The 23934-nt window shown below is 35.3% G+C and overlaps 2 protein-coding genes across 3 annotated transcripts in view; one reads left to right on the top strand and one right to left on the bottom strand.

Annotated features, from left to right (window-relative positions):
- The first annotated feature begins 746 nt into the window (after nucleotides 1-746).
- On the top strand, nucleotides 747-15632 carry LOC119840440 (long-chain fatty acid transport protein 4-like). Its single transcript, XM_038367065.1, has 12 exons — nucleotides 747-922; nucleotides 6943-7096; nucleotides 7469-7709; nucleotides 7857-8076; nucleotides 8287-8488; nucleotides 9441-9574; nucleotides 10576-10634; nucleotides 12291-12434; nucleotides 13402-13475; nucleotides 14002-14223; nucleotides 14662-14815; nucleotides 15436-15632. The coding sequence occupies exons 1-12, from the start codon at nucleotides 747-749 to the stop codon at nucleotides 15585-15587; spliced, it is 1932 nt and encodes a 643-aa protein (XP_038222993.1). The 3' UTR covers nucleotides 15588-15632.
- Nucleotides 15633-17191: 1559 nt separating this feature from the next.
- LOC119828579 (golgin subfamily A member 1) overlaps nucleotides 17192-23934 on the bottom strand; it is a 13235-nt gene continuing 6492 nt past the window's right edge. Inside the window, exons 8-14 of one of the 2 annotated variants that reach the window (XM_038350787.1) lie at nucleotides 23601-23747; nucleotides 22949-23026; nucleotides 21088-21311; nucleotides 20461-20617; nucleotides 20132-20287; nucleotides 19918-20030; nucleotides 17192-19461 (exon numbers count right to left, since the gene is read on the bottom strand). In XM_038350787.1, the coding sequence (XP_038206715.1) occupies nucleotides 19290-19461; nucleotides 19918-20030; nucleotides 20132-20287; nucleotides 20461-20617; nucleotides 21088-21311; nucleotides 22949-23026; nucleotides 23601-23747 (1047 nt within the window). In that variant the 3' untranslated portion in view covers nucleotides 17192-19289. The remainder of the gene's footprint in view (nucleotides 19462-19917; nucleotides 20031-20131; nucleotides 20288-20460; nucleotides 20618-21087; nucleotides 21312-22948; nucleotides 23027-23600; nucleotides 23748-23934) is intronic. The other variant, XM_038350795.1, reaches the window with a different exon arrangement.

Genomic DNA, 23934 nt, shown 5'->3' with positions numbered 1-23934 from the left:
CTACATTTTCTTAACTTTAATGATTTGATTGAATCCTACATCTGCAAATGTTTATTTATGTAAGCCCTGGTTTCTTGCACAAATCCATGGGTGGATTTTGATGAATTTTGGATGAAGATAGACGAGGCATTGAAAACAGAAGTAGTCTGCTATTGAACGTTGATTGTAAAAATAAAACTCATAAAATATCGTTTGGGAAACACCTGCGTATGAAAATATAGTTCAAACTAGAAGGTATATATTAAGTATAGTTACGGTCGGATTAGAAGCCTCCTTTTTGAATTCAAATCATAACATTGTTTGTATAAAGTACAATTAATCTATATTATATAATATTGTGATACTCAATTATTTTAACTAAAAAGAAAAAATCCCAACGAAAATAAAGAACCTTATTTTTTCGACACATTGTAGAAAAAGATTTTAAATTAAGAATAAAATAAAATGGCATTAAGTCAAATCTAAAACACACTGGCGCAATTTTTTAATACCTTTTATTTTTTTACATGACATAGGAAACGGTTTTTTTTTGTAGATCAAGCGATCCCTTCGGGGATCAGCTGTTCGCGCATGTGCATCTGGCGCCGAGGGGAAGCCAGCCATTGACGCGTTCGGTCCTTGGCGCATTTAGAAAAAACATTCGCGGCCGGCAGACACGCTCGGCGCGCGTAGTCCGCGTAACTCGTATTGTTTGTTTCTCAGTGCAAAGTTAGTTCGTCGTGCGTCCCACTGGGCTTGTCGCCAGCATGGACGCTCTGCTGGCAGCTCTCGTTGCCCTCATGGCACTCGCTGCCGCGATGGCCGCCGTGTTGAGCACGCTCTCCAAAGCGGCGATATTTGCCCTCCTCGCCGTCGCACCTTGCATCTACAGATATAGGAAGAGAATTTATGTGATTGTGAAAACATTACCGAGAGATCTCAAGTGAGTACCTTTTAAACAATCTATCTCATTATCTATTGGCCAAACATCTCATGGAGGTTCCCGATCATACACGGCCTAATAGCAAATTGATCGTAATTTTACCTGAATGTCAAAACATTAGACCGACTAGATCGAATGTGCCCACCTGCGTTCGAAAAATCGTTAAAATATCTTCTAATTCGTGACGAAGTAGTATTTTATGTATAATCTAATTATAAGATGATAACCTGTTAACGCTAAGAACAAGTTTTGCAAGGTTTTGGCGAATGTTTATATAAAAATATTAAATTGGAATAAAAAGCAATTCTTTAGGTTGTGTAGATTATTGCTTAGTAAGAGAGCTTTTTTTTCAATACACTTACGGTATTATTTGATTTAGCAGTACCTATTGCAATCAAATCAAACATGATTTAAATTAATTCTTCAAATTTTATTAGGTCCTTATAAATAAAATCGACTAACGCAAAGTGAAATAGATAGCTATGTATTATGTAATGAATTTAAAAAATCTCGGTATATGTTCGGGTGATTACGTATAGACTTCTGAGTTATGTACAGATTGCACCTATGATTTAATGTGGTCTGAACTGACCGTTTAATGTTTTAAAACATGTTCCAATAATAGTCACGATGTGATGGATTGTATTTAATCGCGGAAAAATCGATTAGGTAATTATAGGGCAAAAATAAACAAACAATGAATTCTAGAATGAAAATATGAATTGCTTATGGATGCACGTGAAAGTGAAAGAAAGTGTGTCTTCCTATCTTAGTAATAAATTTGAAAAAGTGACCAAAATCGTCACGGCCCCTAAGCAAATAGTTACTTAAACGAGCTTTACTTTCAAAACTAAAAATGATGATGAATGATGTACAAAATATTGAATATTTAATTATTTTAAGAGCTCTTTGTTTGATGTTCGTTTTATTTTATTTAACAACGGTTGAATATTTATGACTAAACGATTGTCATATACAACTACTTCTAAGTACATATAAACTGACTGCGTACTTGTTCCTCATATATGGGCTAACGTAATGACGTTATGCACATAGATATAACTAGAACTTTAAACTTTTATATATAGGTATCCATTTTCAAAAGTTATAATTCTTGTTAATATTGTAAAAGGTGAACATATTTTATTAGACTAATATCTTTTAGTTTTAATTAGACTGCTATTGAGTATTGTTTACCTCGGTTATATTAAATTATATCGTATGTTTTCCTGTTTATAAATTTTATTTCCCTTTCAGTGCTTTACGCTTGATAGAATACACTAGCTGTGACCCGCGGTTGAAACCGCGTAAGTCCGTATCCCGTAGGAATATCGGTATAAAAAGTGCCTATGTGTTATTTCAGTTGTCCAGCTATCTACGAAGCAAAATAGTATTATTATTCACCAATAGATGTCAGGAAAAAAAACACGAATAAAACACGAATATGACATTTTCTAAAAAAAATTCCTAGCTAGATCGATTTATCGTCCCCGAAACCCCCTATATACTAAATTTCATGAAAATCGTTGGAGCCGATTCTGAGATTCCAATTATATATATATATATATATATACAAGAATTGCTCGTTTAAAGGTATAAGATAATCTAACATTAAAATTATTTTTAAATGCTAAAATTAATATTAAATAAGCGGATATATAACATGCTATTCATGAATGGGTTTGGTGTTAATAATTATGATTATATTATATTTATTGTCGTCGCAAATATTTCTTAGATTACAGCAAACGCTTGACGGCAAATGACTGCGTTATACGTATACAATGCAGTATATAAGTGGGCAATATTCCAGCGTTAGGGGTAGCAATCGAAACTTTACTTTCTAGGTCAGGGGTTGATTTTTATTAAAGCGTCGAGACGCGTTATTGCGTAATAAATAAAAGTTATAACAATTAAATATTAAGGGCCAAATATTAAGGGCCAATAAAAATAAAATTATCCGATTCGATAGGAATTCAAGTTTGAATAATATTACAATGAAACGCTCGCAGAATGCTTAGTTAACGTGAATGCCATTTAATGACATTTTCGATGTATAGAATGCTAACGCTTTGTACTTAGTCACTGCTCATACACAACACGTAGATATGCCATTTGTTATGAGTTGCATGTTAAGGTAGGTCAAGTTCAAGACAACTTCAGCACAAGAGATGGAGGTACACTAGAGATACATCGTGTTTTAATAACGTATAACTAAATATAAATACGTATCATTAACGATCAATATGTAGAATAAAAAGTCCGTTTTTTTATGAAAGTTACCGCAGTAGACATAATACTTTCCCGTTTTCTAGTTACATAAGTGATTAAACATTTCGAAAAGACTTCTATTTAACTTGGCCTTAGAATTGTTTATGTATGGTACAACAATTAGGATCGACCAGGTAGTAGGTAGTTAAGCGTGCAGGTACATATTATGGAGGCGCCAAGGTACAAAAAGGTACGAAAAAACACAATTGAAATTCTAGGTAGGCGTTGTCGTGAAGATTTATTCATGCATTGCTTAAATACAACATGATTTAATTTAAATTAAAGTGGTGTTTATAATGAAATAGTTGTAATTAGGCTAAAGCTATATGTAAATAGAGTTCATGTTGATAGGTGTGGTACAACTAATGCCGTGCTGTTGATGAGACCAAAGATCAATTAGATAATGTCAGTGGCCATTGTGTAATATCAGAATAAACACAATTATATTCAATATCCAATTATTTAATAGATAACTATCATATATTGTGATATACTGTACTGTGATACGCAACAAATAATTATAAAATGTTCTACCTTTTATTAAGAAGGACTCGTCTATAGACACTTACATAAAAGGAAATAAAATAAGTACGAGTAACAGACTTTCTTAATTGATTACATTTTAATTAAAAAAAAATTATTGGACTTGTGAAGGCAATAAAATTTTTATATAGCATGCATTATAAAACAATCTTTACTGCTTACTTGATATTAGGTAGCATTGGGTGTTTAATAATCCAAAAATGATATAAGAAACTATTTTAGATCAAAATAAATGCGGATTTGTTACATATTCACGGCTTAAAATATTTACTTATTTTATTTATTGATCCGACTGTACTAAAACGATTATTTTTTGTACACATATGTCTGTATTAGTGTTAGTGAGTGCTGAGGCTTGGTGGTTATAGTTTAAGAAGTTGCTTCACTTGTTAACAGGTGCGAGATCAAAGCGAAGGAGTTTAAAGATTGAGAATAAGTGTTGTTATGGTGCACATTCTTTCCAATCGATTATTATGTAGATGAACTTGTATTAATATATAATCGATAGCATTTCACGTGCGTATCCTACATCTTATATCGATGGAAACGGGACCTTGCGTTCCCGGCTATTTATATTTATGAAGGTCGTAAATGTTATAAAAATGAACATCATGATAGCTACATATAGTTGTTTACTTTTGGCCAATTAATTATTTTTGTTTATGAACGATGATCAACTATTTCAAACATTGTTTATAGTTACGAAATAACAAACTTACTGTATAATTGTCGTATAAATTTTCATCGCGAAGAAAATTCTGTATATAAATTTGAATAATGCATGATGTTTTCGCCTTATTTGTTTATTCACCTCCTATTCCCAATTCTACATGTAACAGTGTTCTTTGTGCAAATATGTTCTGTTGAACGGTATCAGATCTTGTGTTTACGCACCCGACAGCCGAGTTATTTTCGGTGTGAACTTTACTCAACCAACCCGTCACACGGTACTTTAACGTTTTGTTACGCTGATTTTCACAAAGACTGGATTTGGACAATGCTTGTAGGAGCTACCGAACATGTGGTCTTATCAAATGTCCATCTCGACTTTCAGTAATTAAAAGCTAATCGATTAACTACGTAGGGAATAGTCACCAAATGTGGCACCTATATCCTTATGTTTTTAGGGTTATAAGAAAGAAAACTTTGCACAAATGAAAATAGAGTTTTATGTTAACATTAACTAGTCTTACATTTATATGTTGTAATAAATAGTCTTTAAACACATAATTGTAAAATTAAAATCTAACATGAAAAACGAAAACAGTAACGAGGAACCTTATGTGAAATGTTATATACATAAATCATCATGTCAAGGAAAAAATAGACATGAATATCTATGAGATCAAATAAATGTAAATAAAATACTACATTAAATTTACGCGAAATTCGTAGATCTATGTAGGTAATAAGCTTCAAGGAGCCTATATACACTTGTGCAGTTTAGGCTTTCTCTACTTATATTCATAGAAAAAGGGTCTTCGACAGGACTGAGATTCTGTACCCTAGTATTCATTACATACAGTTTGGTCCATAAATTCATCATGGTCATTCCTTTCATTAAACTGGATAACGATTCCTCAAAGTATTTTTCCTCATAATCACTCTTATATTTCTATGTTCGTTTGTTTATTTTGATAGTTTTCCTCTTATTAATTGTCTAGGCTTATTAACATTATTGTACTCGTCTCTTCTTTATTTTATTCACTTAAGTAATAATTTTTGTAGAGTGAACATGTTATGATTGCTCCTCCATCAACTTTTCCTCCTTTGTTAGAAAGAAGAAAGAACGTTTCTCTGGTGCTGGACTTTAAACTAAATAGTAGCAATTAATTTTTAAACAAAAAGTATCTATCAAGTGAATTATAAAGACCTTATAATGGTATTTCATAATTGCCTAATTACGAACGGTGTCCATATTTGGATTTTTGTACCAGTTGAACTCATATGAATATATTTCATCAAGTCACAATATATCAAGATAAACATAAAATACTTAGCACTTATATACTGGTAGTAATAACTGATAAAATACATTTAAAAAATTCTGCGTGACTACTAAACAATACACATACATGTAATGTTCACGTAAAATGCACGATCGTGATGGTGTGAGTGCTGTAATAAAGTAACCGAATGAAATAAAAGATGATCCTACAAATATTTTTGGAGAAATTAATTGACTCCATACCTTGTAAAAATATGTTATTAGACAGAATACAGAGTTTTTTGCCGGCATATGATGATTAAAAAATGCTTCTACAAGAAGTCTTTGTTCTACAAGAAGAATTGAATAAATAAATGTTTGAGTGTGATTTTACTTGGTCATTTCCCTATACAATATATTATGATAGCTGGTCTAGTAAAAATTAATCTAGAATATATTATTAAAAGCTTTTGTCATGGATTTCAAAACATAATAGTGTAAGAATAGATAGAGCGCGTGTTTGATATCGATTGATAATGAGGAGTCGTCACCAGTGATACACAAAATTGAACTCTCTTGTCCATAACTAAAACGGAAAATTGCGCTTATGATAACCAAGGTATAATATTAACGCATGTGACATATTTCACGTGTAAATATTTAACGTGAGATATACCACTGCAGAGCACCGGTGTTTTCGCAATGTTCATGAGAGTAAATTTATGAACTATTACTAATAATTGTACCCTCATAAATGTACCTTGTTCCTACGTAAACTATCCGTAACGTAGGTAGTAAAGGTGTTTTAACATAAAAGCATGAAGGTCAATGGATAACAAAGTAAAAAGTAAATGAAGACTGGAGATTTTCTTCACTTTTAAAATTCAACTAACGAGATGCAGATGTTATCGGCTCTATGTATTTTTTTTTATAGCAGTGGTAGTAAGGTCAATTCTCTTTGTGGTACATTTTCAAATGCATAGCTTGTTTCATTATTATTTACCTGTGCCACGCAGTTTCCCTCACGAACGAACCGTGGCAAGAGCCAGTATATATATATCGGATATCTTATGTTTTCTAGCGGATAGCTAACGTGATGTTCTAGTACAGAAGCTATCACTGACGAAAATACAAAAGAGTGATAATGATAGATTCATTAAGACTCTTCTGTATGTTCGTCAAAAAAAAGGAGTCCTGATTTTTTATTATAAATTGTAAGTCATAATAGCATATAGTTTTAGAAAGCTAAGATCGATAAAAAGTTATGTATTTCTTACAGATTCCTATGGCGATTTGCAAATGCCATGATTCGTACGCGGCGGTGGGCCCGCAACAACACCACGGTCGCCGAGTTGTTCACAAAGCGAGCCAAAGAGCATCCAGATGCACCATGCTTCTTTGTTGTTGGAGGTCGGACTTGGACTTACAAGGAGGTACAAATATTTTATAAAGTCTATCCAGTAATACCCACCTACGGCTATTACGCAACAAATGACGTCTTTACACAAAGAGGATCACAGGTCTTCTAGTCTAGCAAGCGTAATCGCAATCAGCTGGACCACATTTTTCCAATGTACCGTTTCCAAGGAAACGTCTCATATCTCTAATCACCACTATTTTAGTTTATCATCTCGTTCTTCAATAAAACGTGGGTGCAGATTGCAGGATGTAACACAATTAACGGATATAAAATATCCTACAACAATATACATTACTAAAGTATGGTATAATCCGGACTTCAATGAATCGAAACACTTGAACCCTTACCAGTGCAGTCTGATCGAATATCGGACTTTTGTTAACAGTTGGCGGAAAGATCGAACCAAGTGGCAAAGGTCATGCAAGAACACCTAGGCTTAAAGCGTGGTGACGTCATATGCATATTTATGCCAAACTGTGCGGAGTATGTCTACATGTGGTTGGGCATGGCCAAACTCGGTGTGATCTCAGCTCTCATCAACAGCAACTTGCGGCATAAGCCGCTACTGCATTGCATTCAAGTGGCTAATGCAAAAGCCATTATCTACTCTGATTGCTTAGCTGGAGGTACAGTACAATTTATTTTAGATTAAATAACGTGTTATCTACATAAAATTTTAAAAGAGCCGCTGTAAACATATTAAAAGTTGTTATGTTTATAGATTTTAATATGTGCCTGGACATTATAAAAACAGGTTTTATATATTGTTTTAGCTATTTCGGAGATAAAGGACCAGCTGCCGCCCGGTATAAAACAGTTCCAACTGTACGGCGAGTGCGATGCTCAAGCAATAGATCTCATTCAAGAGATGGAAAAACAGTCCACAGAACACCCAGTTGTGGCTGAGAAACCGGAGTATAACGATACTCTGCTTTACATCTACACGTCTGGCACAACGGGTATGCCAAAAGCAGCCGTGATGAAGAATTCCAAGTTAGTGTCCATACATAGAACACTCTTTTTCTCGCAAATTAAATAACGGTGTAACTAGAGTAGAAAGAAGGTTTGCAGGCCATGCGACTTTTTTGACATTTATCTTTTCAACATACTAGCAATTGAGTGTATAATTTTTGATATTTTATATGTACTCCGATCCGTTTTTGCAACAAATCGAACCGAAAGTCATGAGCACCACAACCGCAGGTACCTGCTGGTGGCGGTGGCGACGTACCACATGCTGGGGCTGCGCGCGGGCGACCGCATGTACAACCCGCTGCCGCTGTACCACCTGGCGGGCGGGCTCGTGGGCACGTCCGCCGCCATCGTCGACGGCGTCCCCTCCGTGCTGCGCACCAAGTTCTCCGCCACCAACTACTGGCTGGATTGCATCAAATATGAGTGTACGGTGAGTTGGTTTGCGGGTGCAGGAGATAACCTTCTTATGTAAAGGAGGGGAGGGCTCTCAACTGACCGGCTGATAAGCTCCATAGATAGATGTTTAGAAGTTGTATAACTAGGGTACAATGCCAAATTGCCGCTGTACCACGTTCGCCGTCAGATAAGTTAATTGGGGGATGGAAGGTGGTATTCCTTGAACCTTGGCCTGCCATTACGTTGCAATGTATGCACTTTTAACAGTCACGCAATATTTTTTTGCTTAAGCAATTATGTTACTAATCTGTACAATTATGAGGGACACAGCAAAAACATAATTCCCATTGTATTTATTCCTAAGTAGATAACAATCGTGTCGTGCGACATTTGCATTATATAAACTATTTCAAATGTTAGTACAGAATGAAAGTAAATATACAATTTTTTTTTATAACATGCCTAGTATCAATTCAATATATATATTGGAAATGCTATGTTATTAAACATTCTCACTACGTACTTATCCTTTATAATAAATGTCGTGTTTATGACGTAAAACACGTGGTGTTAATATCCAACAAAGCTAATTGGATCGTGCTCCAATTCATAGATCCCATTAGCTGGTATATCAAACAGCGGTATTCGCAAACATAAGTGTATCCAAAACGATTTGATAATAATTGAAACTTCCATCAAAGATAGACCTTACTACTAGAAAATTGACAAACTTTCATCCCAAGTGTTAGAATAGAAAGAGTAGAAAAAAAACTATACACAGACAGTAAGCAGGTGTAAGCACAAATATCTCTTTTAAAATTGTTATTGAAAACCTTGAACCACCCCTACATGTGTGTACATAACACACACTAGTTATATACATTTAATTATATACATTTAATGCATACATTACACGCACTGCTTGTTGTTCTTTTAAAATGTGAATGGACAAGACCCAAAGAGTAAACAATAATCACACACTGCAGGTGGCCCAATATATCGGCGAGATGTGCCGCTACTTGCTCGCGCAGCCGCCCCGCCCCACGGACTCGCAGCATCGCGTCAGGATCATGGTCGGCAACGGGATGCGCCCAGCCATCTGGCAGCAGATTGTGGATAGGTATAGTATAATGTTTATCGAACGTTAGGTTTTTATTTGGTAACTTTATTATAAGTTTTCGTTTGACACACATTTATACACGATGTTACACAGATAATCTACATACCTTTTACTAAGTGGAATGATTTTACACATACTACGGAGGGAAGGGTCCTCCCTAGGGTAAGCGCAAACTACCGCAGGTATTGTAAGTATTCATTCTAAACAACATTGCAGATACCTATACTGTCTATCCTATCTGGATATAATTCTTATCAAACTTTAACTCAATTTTTTTTGTGTAATAACTGACTTTCTTAGCCATGATACTAAAACAAACCCTTTGAATACTTCCCCTCTGGATGTGTATATGTATAAAAACAAATTTGCAAAATTACACTTTACAGTCAGTATATTTACCTAACCTTAAGGTATGGTAAACATCAGAAATCACGATACAGATATTTGAATTACAAGATATATGCAAGATAAAGTATATAACCGAGGCCGATAACGTCGATTTTCAGCAAAGGGACTGTATGTAAACGATCTCTTACGATTGAGAGAGTCATAAAACACTTTATTATTAGTATATCCTCTATATAAAAACGTATGAACATATTTAAAGCGACCTTTAAAATACAGGTGTAATATAACGCCAATGGCATGCTGCAATAACTTGTAGGGACATATATAACAATAAAACGGAAAACTAATAAAACAAAATGCTTCCTCATTGTTTTCAAGTTTGTTTCTCCAATATTCGTGCTTATTGCCTCTTAAATGCGATCTTGGTATATGATTATATCCAATAAGCTTTCTACAAAAACACGCTAGTAAAGGATGTCCGTAATAACGTGCTCGTAAAGCACGTCTCGAATATATTATTTCCTTATGCTGGTAAATCGTGATTGTTGTGTTATTTCCATAACAGGGTACAGAAAATATGTTAACGTAGAGAGAAACGTGTATCTGTGTGAGCTTGTTTACCTAACGATGTTTATTTTTTATATTTACTTCAGGTTCAAAGTACCGCAGATAAACGAAATATATGGAGCAACCGAAGGCAACGCAAATATAAGTAAGTAGACTGAATGTATTATAAATGCGTAGTTATGCCGTTTGCAAATACTATGCCGCTTATCGGTTATAGATAATACCAGTACTTTGTATTGTTCTATATTATCCGCTTCGAGTGACGTGTACTGATTTTATTGTCTCTGAATTTTGTGTTTTATGCCAATGACCTTAAGGCGTTATATAGCAAAATTGTATTTTATACAAATGAGGTTTAAGAATTATAATATACTTTCTTATTTGATTATTAGTTTAAATAATTATTAAAGATTTAAGAAATCATTATATCTGCCTCAGGCTAGTGAATATATTCAGATAGGGCCTTAAATGTGGGCAGAAGTTACGCCGCAAATTAGTAAAAAAAATATAAAGTGCATTTTTGTGTGTAAAATAAAAATAGTATGCAGTAATAAAACTGATTAAAAATTTGGTTCACGCGCCGGCTGGGAGTGACGGAAAGCGTTTCCCGATTGAGGTCATTGCCACGTCCGGTGCAATATCGAATATGTATACGAATACATATTATTATATGTATAGGAACAAAGGGGTGACTACTTCTCTAAATTTATATATGCGTTTTGTATTTTATTATAAACCATTTAATTGCTTTAGCCATAATCACTCTGACGGTGACTAATGTCTGGGAAATAATAACCAGTTTATTGTCTCTTTACTGTTTTATCGATTTATATTATAGTTTACAGGTAACTAAAGCTTTCCGCCCGCGGCTTAATTTTTTACCGTAGTTTCTTATATATTCCACAGTTCCCGTGGAATTTCCGGGATAAAAACTATCTCAGATCCTTCCTCAGGTCTCAAACTATTTATGTAAGAAATTTCATCCAACTAGGTTCAGTGGTTTAGGTGTTAAGAAAAAACCGGACAGTTACTTTTGCCCCTATACCACTAGGGACTTCAATAATTTGTCAGTTACATAGCGTTTACATTTTTATTTTAGTAATTAGAACCTTTTATTTTATTCAATAAAATCAAATTGTTTTCAATATTAAAGCGACGTTCTGCACGTCTATATATGTGGCAGATGCAATTCACATCTGTTACATTAAGATCGAGTTTGTGTAAACCCACATACTTACTCGATATTGACGCACATGTGCCATTTGAAAAACAGTGGTGGTCTGTCATCTATTCAAATGAGGATATTTTTAAGGAAATAGTCCATCTTTAAATGTATTATATTTAATAGAAAGCGTAGAAACGGTGAATGAAATGGAATAAAAAAGTTCAACGACATGTGCCATCTGCTAACCCGCACTTGGCCAGCTTGGTGGATTATGGCCTGAACCCTCATAGGAGGTCTGTGTGCCAGCATTGGGAATACACATGGGCTGGTGATGATGATGATGATGTAGTCTTAAGATCCCTAAGTTCGTTACTAGAGATCAATCTAGTCTCTTTATTACCTCTAGGGTGAAAGAATGCTAATTATATAATAAAAGTTTTTCTTTAATAAAGACGGATAAATCTCATAGATATCCACGGTCCCTAGAGGTTATGTCGGATTCTTACCGACCTAAACCCCCCGCTTCAGTGTGAAGGGACCACGAGATCTGGTTATACTTTGTCCTCGTCCCCCTCCGCGGTGGATGTTCCCCTAATGATTTAGTAAGAGCAATAACTAAAAGTATATGTGTGTCAGTAAACGTGGACAACACGGTGGGCGCGGTGGGCTTCCTGCCGAAGCTGGTGCCTGCGCGGCTGCACCCCATCGCGCTAGTGCGCGTGGACGAGCTCGGCAACGTGCTGCGCGGGCCCGACGGTTTCTGCGTACGCTGCCAGCCCAGTGAGTCACACACACACACACACACACACACACACACACACTCACCCACATTTATTATGTTAACATAGCCTATAGTCTTCCTCAATAAATGGGCTATCTAACACTGAAAGAATTTTTCAAATCGGACCAGCTGTTCCTGAGATTAGTGCGTTCAAACAAACAAACTCTTCAGCTTTATAATATTAGTATATATGCTTTCTTTGGGGTTCCGTACACCATAGGTAAAACAGGACCCTATTACTAAGATTTCGCTGTCCGTCCGTCTGTTACCAGGAACCGCCATTAGTAGAAATTTTCATAGATAACGTAATTCTGCTGCCGCTGTAACAATAAATAGGTAATAAAAATCCAGGCTAAGCACCGGTTGGCATAATCCCGATTTGGATGGGTCACCATTTTTTTGCAGTTACTCCAGCTTATTTTTACGGAACCTTTAGATATATGAACGTAGGTACCTCATGGAAGTTATAGGAGTAAATTGTAAATGTTTTCCCCGTTAGAATGTAAGTTTAGGTTTATATTGTGTTTTAATAATAACTAATACAATCATCACGGAAGTTGCAGAGTACAATTATAATCCACTTTAAATTTACACACTCATGCTGTCACGCAATGCTTTTTCTAGCGATAGCCAGATGATACACTAATCTGTTCACATGACGTTTGTATTAAGAATAGGTGCTCCATTATGTATAAGTCATCAACGCTATAATGGTGGAGGATAGCTGTTTAAATAGTATAGCTGTTTTCGTTTGACGTTATTCAATAGAATGTGCATTGAATAAACCATGATCGTAGCGAGCACGAAACAGAATATTTAATTACGTTGCAAAGCCGACGTCAACCGATTTGATTGGCAGCTGTTTAATATACAGAAGTGTTCCAGATTAATGTGTTCGGCTGTTTAATTGTTTTGTATTACGGAGCTCATTTATTCATTCATTAAATAGAAATTATTGCGTTTCAGATGAGCCGGGAATGTTCATTGGGCTCATATCGCAGAATAATGCAGCGAGAGCGTACCACGGTTACGTGGACAAGGTAACTGTGATAATTATGTTTTTATTAATAAAATATCCACAAATATGTTGTTACAACTATGTTAGAAAACGAAGCAAAATATATTTACTTCATTTATATTATGTAGGCTTAGGCATAGTCAGACTTTTGAAAGGGGGGTTGATGTTTTAATTTCCTATAAGAAAGGGATAAAAAAGAATAACACCAAGAAACCAAAGCAATATCATGTGATGATATTGATTTATAACATTTTTATAAATGACCAAAATATTGTATTTGGCGTATATCTCTACAATTTATATTCCTAAAATTGTTTCACCTGATGTCATCATCATCGGCGCATATTTGTTCCCGCTGCAGGGACACGGGTCTCCTCATGAGGGTTCAGGCCATAGTCTGTCTGCTGTCCGATCTTGAATCACTCGATATAGTTGTTAATATATCAACTAACCGTAAAGGGAAGTCAGAGAATAAAACAAGCGCTGCAGGGGGCTATTTTAAGAGTAATAAAGATATAAGTTTAACGTGGTTCGCCGGTGTGTTACAGAGCGACAGCAAGCGCAAGGTGGAGTGCGACGTGTTCCGCAAGGGCGACGCGGCGTTCGTGAGCGGCGACATCCTGGTGGCGGACGAGCTGGGCTACCTGTACTTCCGCGACCGCACGGGCGACACGTACAAGTGGAAGGGCGAGAACGTCGCCACGGCCGAGGTGGAGGACGCGCTGGCGCCCGCGCTCGCGCGCCGCGACGTCGTCGTCTACGGCGTCTCGGTATGTTCAGTATCAGTTGTGAAGGCTCCTGTGGTCTATTCTAGACGACGACACTTGGTCACAATGTCCAATAAGTTTTTATGAAGTAGTTTAGCCTCTCGGCCACCCGTGATCCGGTAGGCGTTGCTACGGTTAGGCAAGATACGCAGGTTCGAATCCTGCCTCGTGATCAAATTTTTTCTATTCTTTCAAAATTTCTCATAGTTAAATATTGTTTGTTTCGAGTATGAATAGCAAAACAGTGACTTGGGTGGACTTTTTTGGAAATTTGGCTCGCGACTATTTTGAAGCTTGTGGGACTAGTTAAATTGCAGTATAGACATTGCAATATGGGCGTATAAAATTTATTAGATCTACACAATCGTTTTTATATGACGATGATACAACGTGGGGAATTAATTTAAAGCTTCGACTAACTAACGAGCAACGTTCGCCCAGATCCCGCAGACGGAAGGCCGCGCGGGCATGGCGGCCATCGCGGACCCGCAGCGCTCGCTGGACCTGCGCGCGCTGGCGCACCACCTCGACCTGTCGCTGCCCTCCTACGCGCGCCCGCTCTTCCTGCGCATCAAGGACGACATCGAGATCACCAGTACGTAGACAACTGCGCACGCGCACGCGCACACATACATGCACGTTACATATTAATTGCTCACGTACCCTATACCTTTACATTATATGTCAGCTCTGGCTGGAGTATAGGGCTCTGTGGGCTGATTATGTCTTCCACATTGGGCATCTTGGGTAACTTCGAACAGCAAAAGACACAAACGGAATTTCACACTTTTATTTAAGCTGGCAATAATAATTAAAATCACTAAATTCACAGAAATCACTTAACTTCACTCCACATAACAAATTATGACTCAAACCTATGTCAGGACTCGAACAGACACGTCCACTCGGCACGAGCTCCAACGCGCAACGCAAGCGTACCCTATAAATTTACGATATTTTTAAGCCGGGGAATATTTTTTTTGCATGGTCCATGTGTCAAAGATCCCATTTGAACTCGAGCGTATAAGGTTGAATTTATTTTGACGTATAATGACCGGCCAGCTTGGGCCGCTAAAATGATGCCTTTTATACGTTTTATGCATGCCGCTTGATGTTATTTGCTTTTGTTCGTTTTTATATAGAATTATGAATATAATTTCTATTCAATAATCGAAAATGGATACCAAAACTAATTGTTGCATACGTTGTTTGCAGGCACGTTCAAACTAAAGAAACTGCAGTACCAGAAGGAGGGCTTCGACCCGGACGTGATCAAGGACCCGCTGTACTTCCGCAGCGGCGCGCACTTCGTGCCGGTCACCTCGCAGCTCTTCAGCGACATCTGCAGCGGCCGGACCAAGCTGTAGGCGGACACCCTGAGCTTAGCTAAAATTATAATATAAATATCGAAATTTATGCATTTTCACTTAGCCCCCCAAGGGTCGCGGTTTAGCTGTTTTAGGAAAATTATTGTCGTCTTTAGTTGTCCGGACGTATGGTCATCGCAGCAGGTGCGTGGGAGAAGTGTTTGTGCTGTTCAAAATGGTCAAGCGCGTTTAAAAAGATTTTTTTTTTGTTTTGCATAGCTCAGATGTATAAAAGACCCGCGTGGGAAATTCATCTGTGATGTAACGCTCTAGTTAGGAGTGCTGTTATTTTTAAGTGGGTTCGTTTTAAAAGGTATGGCAAACTGGTTTGCGTGTCGGGTAACATTATGCAATTTTAAGGTTTTCGTTTGGTGTATGTTTTATTGCAACTTTGTATGGTGGCTGCTCGTTGTATTTGCGAAATAAGCGAGTGGCCGTGTAGATAAAGAAAATAGTGTTAAAGGCAGTAAATCGGTAACGACAGACAATAAGAGGGGTTACGGATAGGAATATAAAGAGATCAACCGATTCTTAAATTAAAAATTACACACGTGTACAAGCATTAACAAGGATATATTAAGGATCTTATAACTTGTACACATCATGTGGCGTCGTGATATTTTTAATTAATGTGAAAATTAGCAAAATTTGTTTGAATATTAATAATGTCTATTTAATATAATCTAGAGTCAATAGTTGGGGATATTCTTTATGAAAACCATAAGCACCTTAGTAGAGAACATCATAGGTAACATTCCGATTCTAGTCGTATATTCTTAGTGTTCCTTAATGATATTTTCGTTTCTGACTCATATAATATAATTAATTGAAATGTTTGTAAATTACACTTGTAGTAATTAATATGGCATTTGAAGTTTTATCGAAGTCTTGAAATTGTTGTGTACAAGAATTAACGGCAAATGGTGCCTTGATACAAGGCCCGCATTGTTGTACCAAAATGTACCAAACTGCTCGTAAAATTATAATGTAAAATTGTAAATAAAAACTTTCAAATAATCCTTGTTTTATTCAAATGACAACAGTACCTGCAAGCTAGAAAATCATTTATATTCATTTGAGTGTTTCTGTTCACTAGTATCTGTTTTTATTTATTTCAGGCGACTTCGGGCTGAAATAAATCATTAAAATGTATTAATTGCGTTTCAAATGTTTGTCCGCGATGGACTCCTAAACTGCTCGACCGATTTACGTCATATTTGCACCATGCGCATGTTTAATCCAACTTAAAAGATTGGATGGTTTATATTGTTTCAGTTACGATAAATGACTACCCGGGCGTGCAGCCTAGTATTATATATTTTCACTATTATCACGAATAGCAAAAACGACAAAGTTTACATAAACACCACTGACTACACGCTCCCAAATTTTCATTCCTTATTGTAGAATAGACTTGGTATTCTCATGGGAGACCTATTTTCCACGTACATGTGTAATGTATATATCAGAGCCAGTCAAAACCGATAACTCGTATGCGTGTGTCATTTAAGCTCCAAAAGTCGCCTTAGTTATAGTAGTCATAAATAAAATTCGTAAGTTTTTTCATTATTATTTATTTAAAACAAACTATAATAATTCTGGAAATATATTTTCTACTATGATAGAAATAAAAAATGAACAAAAATATATTTTTTAAATACAACAAATCTTTAAAACACTCGAGTTAGTTTTTACAACATTCCAATATAAATTCATTACAGTAATCAATGATTACGTCCATCGTTAAAAAACTTACACTTGAGATAATCAAACAGCGAGTGAGTGAGAGTTAAAAAAAGAAACAAAAAATAACATAAACGCGAATTTTTATGCACATAATAAAACTAAAAGTTCGATTAACAAATCTGCGACTAGATTACAACTACTGTACAAATTTTAACAGATCTTACTTGAGTGCCTTTATTTTAAAGATAAAATATAAATGTGTATTTCAATAATACCTTTTTAAATGTTTTCTTATTTCTAAGAAAATATTTAATAAATATAATAAATAAAAATACTAAGCAATCACTATTTCTATATTGCTTCCATCCATTTAAATCAATTATATATGGGGCAGTGTTGTCAATTTCTTATCTTCACAATAAGAATCATAAAGAGGACATGCAAAAATCAAACATATCACAGTGTTGAACAATCAAAGTTTAAGGAGGAAATCATATCATAATATACAATCAAAGAATTATAATAAATATAACATAGATTGTATGTAATACAAATACCTTGAAAATCATCTGGATTTCCAATTATTTTATTTCTGACTAGCAAATAATAAGGCAACTTTATAATTTAGAATGATACATTGCAAGAAAATAGAAATTACTTATGTAACTATAATATTGTAAAAATAAACTCATACGTAAACAACGTGGAACAAAACGAAACCTTCCAAATAACCGAATAAATAATTCACATAAATGACGAGTGAACATTATATATTTTATTTAACATAATTAAATAAATGTATTTTCATCTTATAGATCAGCTGGCTTGTATTTTATTTTATAAATATTGGAAAATATGCCAATCGAATTTGAATACGATTTTTTTTCATACACAATCGAACCTTAAACACAACGCAAATATATACATACATTTTGTAACATTACAAAACATAAAAATACTGATAAATATATGCCAATGTAAAATTAGAGCGCAATAACATTGCGCGTGCGTAAACATCTAGACTTTTAATACTAGGCTTAATAATAATAAGCATTTCTTCTTGTTCCTTTAAAACAGTGCAAAAACTGTTTTGAATACTGTTTTTATCATTACAAAATAGTACCACTAACCATACATAGTATCGTAAACACGTTGATAGCTCTATGTATGTTTACAGAAAGTATTGTATTGTATGTGTCTTATTACTGATATATTACGATGGACTGATGAGGATAAAAATAATTATAAATTTTGGAATTATATTGTATTTGAGAAGTTTTTAAAGAAAATAAAAAAATCGATCACGCGGCGGAATTCAAACCCTAGCAACGCTTGATCTCGCAACCACTTTAGTTTCGTGTTCTATACGTCTATATATTCGTGTTCGTGTCCTATGCTTAAATCTCTTTGAATTACTTACTTTGTTATCAATTTCTTGTGTTATAATAATTTATCTTGCATGATGGAATGAAAAAGTAATAGAAAGTAAATATATATCTACGCAATAATGTAGAAATTAAAAAAATTGCTAATGTTTAACTTTATTGCCAAAATGGCCATCTGCAAAATTTAAGTGTTGAGAGAAACGATTTCTCGTTTACATTTATTATTTTACACGAGGTCTTATCCTAGAGTGCACGTGATAAGTACGATGCTAGCCACATTGCTTACGTGTAATGTATAGCCCTGTTCCATTGTTGATTTAAGGCTGGATTGTGGGACGATTTAGCCAAGTATACAGACATGAAACATCAGACTGCATCACTACTCTACACAACAAAAAGTCCCAGTAATATTGCGCACATTCCGCGATAACCGTAGCATATCATACAAGTCTCTAAGCAAAGGGACCACGTGAGTCACACGTCTCGAGCTCAAAAAACTCATCGCCACTATAAACAGGCGGGGCTCAGTCCTAGTCATGCCAAAGCCAGGGGGGTAGGTCCCACCAATTAAGGTAAGAGCACAGAACTGCTACACACCTCCCCCCGCTCCGTGTCGCAGGCGCGCGGCAGCTCACGTGCTGAGCGGCAGCCAGGCGGCGCGGGCGGCGCGCGCGGGCAGCGCGGCGCGCAGCAGCGCCTCCTCGTGCGCGCTGAGGCGCAGCAGCGCGGCGAGCGCGCGCGTCAGCTGCCGCGCCTCCAGCTCGCGCCCCGTGAGGAACCGGAGCACCACGTGCTTCAGGTACCTGTGGTTTATGATACCGAATATTTTATACATCCTACTAATCCTACTAATATTATAAATGCGAAAGTTTGTAAGGATGTGTGTGTGTTTGTTGCTCTTTCACGTAAAAACTACTGAACCGGTTGCAATGTAATTTTGTACGCAGATGAACTTTTTATCCCGATATTCCGGGATACGGACTTACGCGGGTGAAACCGCGGGGCGCAGCTAGTAATGTAATAAAATTAAGGGATAATATGGCGACTGCGGGTAAAAGACGTGGCGGTTCAGAAAAATACATTTTGCGTTTATTAAAAGTCCGTCTGTTTCCGACAAGATGTTCCACATTTTCATCATAATCGGTTCATCGGCTACTATGCCAAAGACATACACGTCACACTTATAGCACCCGTACCTGTGTGAATAGGGGAGTTCGGGGGTTAAAAAAAGTAAAATCCCATTCGTAGAGGCCACTCACCGTCTACTAATATCCTGCTCTTCAGCCGACGTCAGATCTGATTTACTGCTTTGTAACTCACGCTGTAGTGTCTTTTTCATATCAGATATTCTATTATCTAATGTTTTAATTTTCTGCAAATATTTTCTCAATTAACAAGATATCATGCATTTTTGCTTTTATTTTGAATTTACTTTAAAAAACCGATAAATTAAATCATACAAGTTTCCCATACCTTATTTCTATCACAGATTTCAGCCTCTAAGTCTTGTATAGTCTTTTTAAGTGTGGACTCGTTGTCAGCGATTGTTTCTATTCGCGTCTTGAGTTCCTCTATTGTTTTATTTCTAGCTTCTTCATTTTCTTTTATCAACATACATTCTGCTTGATTCTGGAAGTGTTCAAAATATCGGTATTTATATATTGCGTTTTTATATAAAAAAAAATATGGGCGGTATGTATATTTACAGCATTCGAAACAAATGTCAATCGATAAATTTTTAAACGTAAAAAAAGAAATCAACGCTATTGTAATTTCCTTGCCAATTTTTTGCAACACCGTACCTCTTTATGCTGCGCTATGATTGCCTCCAACTCGGTGATTTTAGACTTCAAGTCTACGACTTCCGACTCCAGGAATCTAACGTTGCACAAACTCTTTTCCACATTCTGTGAGATCTGCGCGTTTCGTAATAGCACCTCGTCCTTTTCCCGCTTTTCTCTGAAATATATTCCACAATTCAGTAGTGCAAACACAATTTCACTTTTTAACCAATGGCCTTGCACGGTGAATTATTCATTAATTTGCAATTATGATTGTGGTTTGGTGTGGAGATTTGTATCGAGGAATACATTGAATTATTAAAGAATTTGTATTTATCGGCACTTGCACTAGGGGTGTCTTTGAGGAGGTTCTATTTATTTCTCATTTTTAATTAATTCCGATTCTGATGAATTATGGTTCTTACAAGACTAAAAAAGACTAAAGAAGTAGCTAAATGATTTTTTTTATTAACTTATATAAGCAAAGTAAAATTATAACACCTAATTTTAATATAAAATAAAATTCGTTCATCGCAAAAATTGCTATCCTTTTATGTGTTAGGCGAAATTGATAAATTCATACCAAGTGATTAATCACATAATTGTTATGTTAAAGATAACATTAATGATAAATAAACAGATACTTACTTATCCAACTTCCTCTGTATATCGATGTAATCATGCTGCATGTCTGTCATCATAGAATTCAGGTGATTCACCTCGGCCTTCTGCTCATCAGATAAACTGTTTGACTTTTCGATTTTCTCTTTCAATATCTGTACAAGGGTCCGTTCGTCTTCGAGCGCTTTTACCAATTCTCTGTTTTCATTCGTCAGTTCTTGAATACGGCTCTCTAGTTCCATAGTTTTGTCCTACAATATGGCATATCTTTAACGGGTATAAGTAAAACTTTAGTTCGTATCTATTATTAATAATCACAGCTTTATATATGTTGAACAAGTATTAACTTAAAACATTTTCATCAAACAAAGTTAACTTTGTTGTTATATTTAATTAGTTTGACGATCTTTTACTAATATCATAACTTTAACTGCCTTCCCAACTAATAAATTTCTTTGCTATATTAAGTGCTTACAGCATGCAACATTTAACATTACAACACCAAAAGAACTTTTAAAGGGTGAGTGTTAGTTACAAAAACATAAAAAACAGGCATTAAATACTATACGGCTGTGATATGCAAAAGAGAATAAAAAAACAGTGTGTAAAACAAAATTTATTAAAAAATAAACACAACTAAAAACAAAAAGTCATAAGCGCTAACATAATTAAATTTTATATTTTTATTTCATCACGAATATACGAATTAAAACTTACTCAGAATGCAAAAATATGTTCTTATTTTAATCACGTCTAGCACTTTTGTCATCGATATTACAAAACACTTTAAAGATATACGATAGCTCACGTGATGTGTACATAACAACTTATCTCCATTGCTTCTATCAAGATAAAACAATTACATATAATATGTTTACTACAGCGTGAACAAAACAAAGCGTTGTGAAAACAAAGACAACCTAAAATCAAATCATTTTTATCCATATTAAAGTACATTTCTGACTCCTTAAATATTTGTGTATAATAAGAGCTATTTTGTAAATATATTCTTATAAAGTGCTAGGTTCGTATTGCACTTAGCATAAGCCAAAAAAAAAACAGAATATGTAATTAAATATATTAGTTATCTTTTAAGACTAGATAAAAGTAATTAAAATAATAAAAACAGTAAATCATAATTACTCAAATAAGCAAAGCCTACTATATCGAATAAAGAATAACGTATAAAATACATGCATTTAAAAATAAACTAAAAAAATCTATGTAACCAAAACGAAGGCTACATTTTAAATTCATTAAAATTATAAGAACTCCTTCTTTATTACTTTTACATTTTTAAGAAAAAATATGAACTATAAATAGGAATGTATACAAAGGACGGCGTGATTTTACTCAAATGCTACCACTAATTGCTTTTTTACAAGCGATTTTTTAACAATCTAATGTAATTCGTAAATAAACCACTTGCATAAAAAAATAACTAAGTAATTATAATCATATACAGTTTTAAGAAAGTCAAAACTAATATGAAACAACATCTCATTTGCTTCTACATGAAAAATGGAAATATATAATAATATTTAAAAAGAAACGATTTATTTGCACTTAGCTTTTAAATTTTCCTTCTAAATCATATAGGCTTTCATAGTACAAATGATTACCCGTGTAAGTAACAAATTTACCGAGTTCACACATTACAAACGCTAAACTCCCGAAGTACACATAATCCATCAAACTGCAATCCGAATTAAAGACTTCACCCCAGATCGAGCCACTCGCACATTAGGTGACAACTACACAACTACCCTCATAAACAAAAACACCCTAGTCAAAAATGTTGCTTCCTCTAAAAAAAGTAAAGTCTTTAATAGAATTGTCGTAAAGATTATACAGCGGTGGTCTAAATGCTGTAGAGGCTGGAACTCACGGAGGCGCCGGCCGCCGCTGCCCGCAGCGTCTTCACCTCCATGGCCAGCGAGTGCACCTCGCCGTTCAGTCGCACCACCTGGCCAGTTAGTGCCGCTCAAACTCACATTCAACACTTATTCATTCATGAAAACTTGTTCGTGAGTTAATTTCTATCTTTGAAGTTGGGAGTGGGTTATGGCTACGATTTATTGTGTAGGGAATAGTGTGTGGAATGTCTTTATTGTCTTGAAAACTGTGTTTTCGGTTAGTGATCTTTGTAAACCATCGGTTCGGGAGTTTGTTCAACCCAGACAAATTTAGTGTACAAACTCAAAAACACCTTATTTTATATCAGAACCAGCTAGATTGTTTCGATTGAAGAAAGAAAAATAGTAGCATTTAGGAAGTTTTATTTGGTGAATATTAAAGTATCTGCCAATAATGGTGTGTGCAAATGAATTTTTACTATTATATATATGATAGTACTGTTTTAGTAACTAGACTCACAAATTATGTTTTATTTGTTTACAAGTGGATAAAGATCAATCTATAAAATTAATATAAAGTGTATGAGTTTGTTTGAATGCGCTAATCTCAGGAACAATCACAAAAACTGCACTTCTTATTGCACTTTTATAAAAACGAGAAGGTACAAACTCATGTATGTATACCTTTGCTTCACTATTAGCAAGATTCTGTTTCGCCTTTTCAAGGTCCGCCGATATTTCTAGAAGGTTCTCTTGAAGTTCCTTTTTCTCATTCTCTACTCTTCTCCGTTCCGCCCCTTCCTCCCCAGCTTGACGCGACAATCGCGCCACCTAGTGATACAACTTACTTATGACAAAATACGTTTAAAAAAACTGAACACCAGACACATAGCTATAAAAAGATTGTCGTGTTATTATAGGATATAGGGGAAACAAAGGCATTGTTATACTTAGTCTGGCCATAAATACTGTTACACTTAATTATAAAAAAATATTACATTTGAATTTCGAATCTGTC

Source organism: Zerene cesonia, chromosome 1 (assembly GCF_012273895.1).
Source record: "Zerene cesonia ecotype Mississippi chromosome 1, Zerene_cesonia_1.1, whole genome shotgun sequence".
Classification (NCBI taxonomy): domain Eukaryota; kingdom Metazoa; phylum Arthropoda; class Insecta; order Lepidoptera; family Pieridae; genus Zerene; species Zerene cesonia.
The sequence above is the reverse complement of the archived record's forward strand: the minus strand, read 5'-3'. Positions and strand labels throughout refer to the sequence as shown.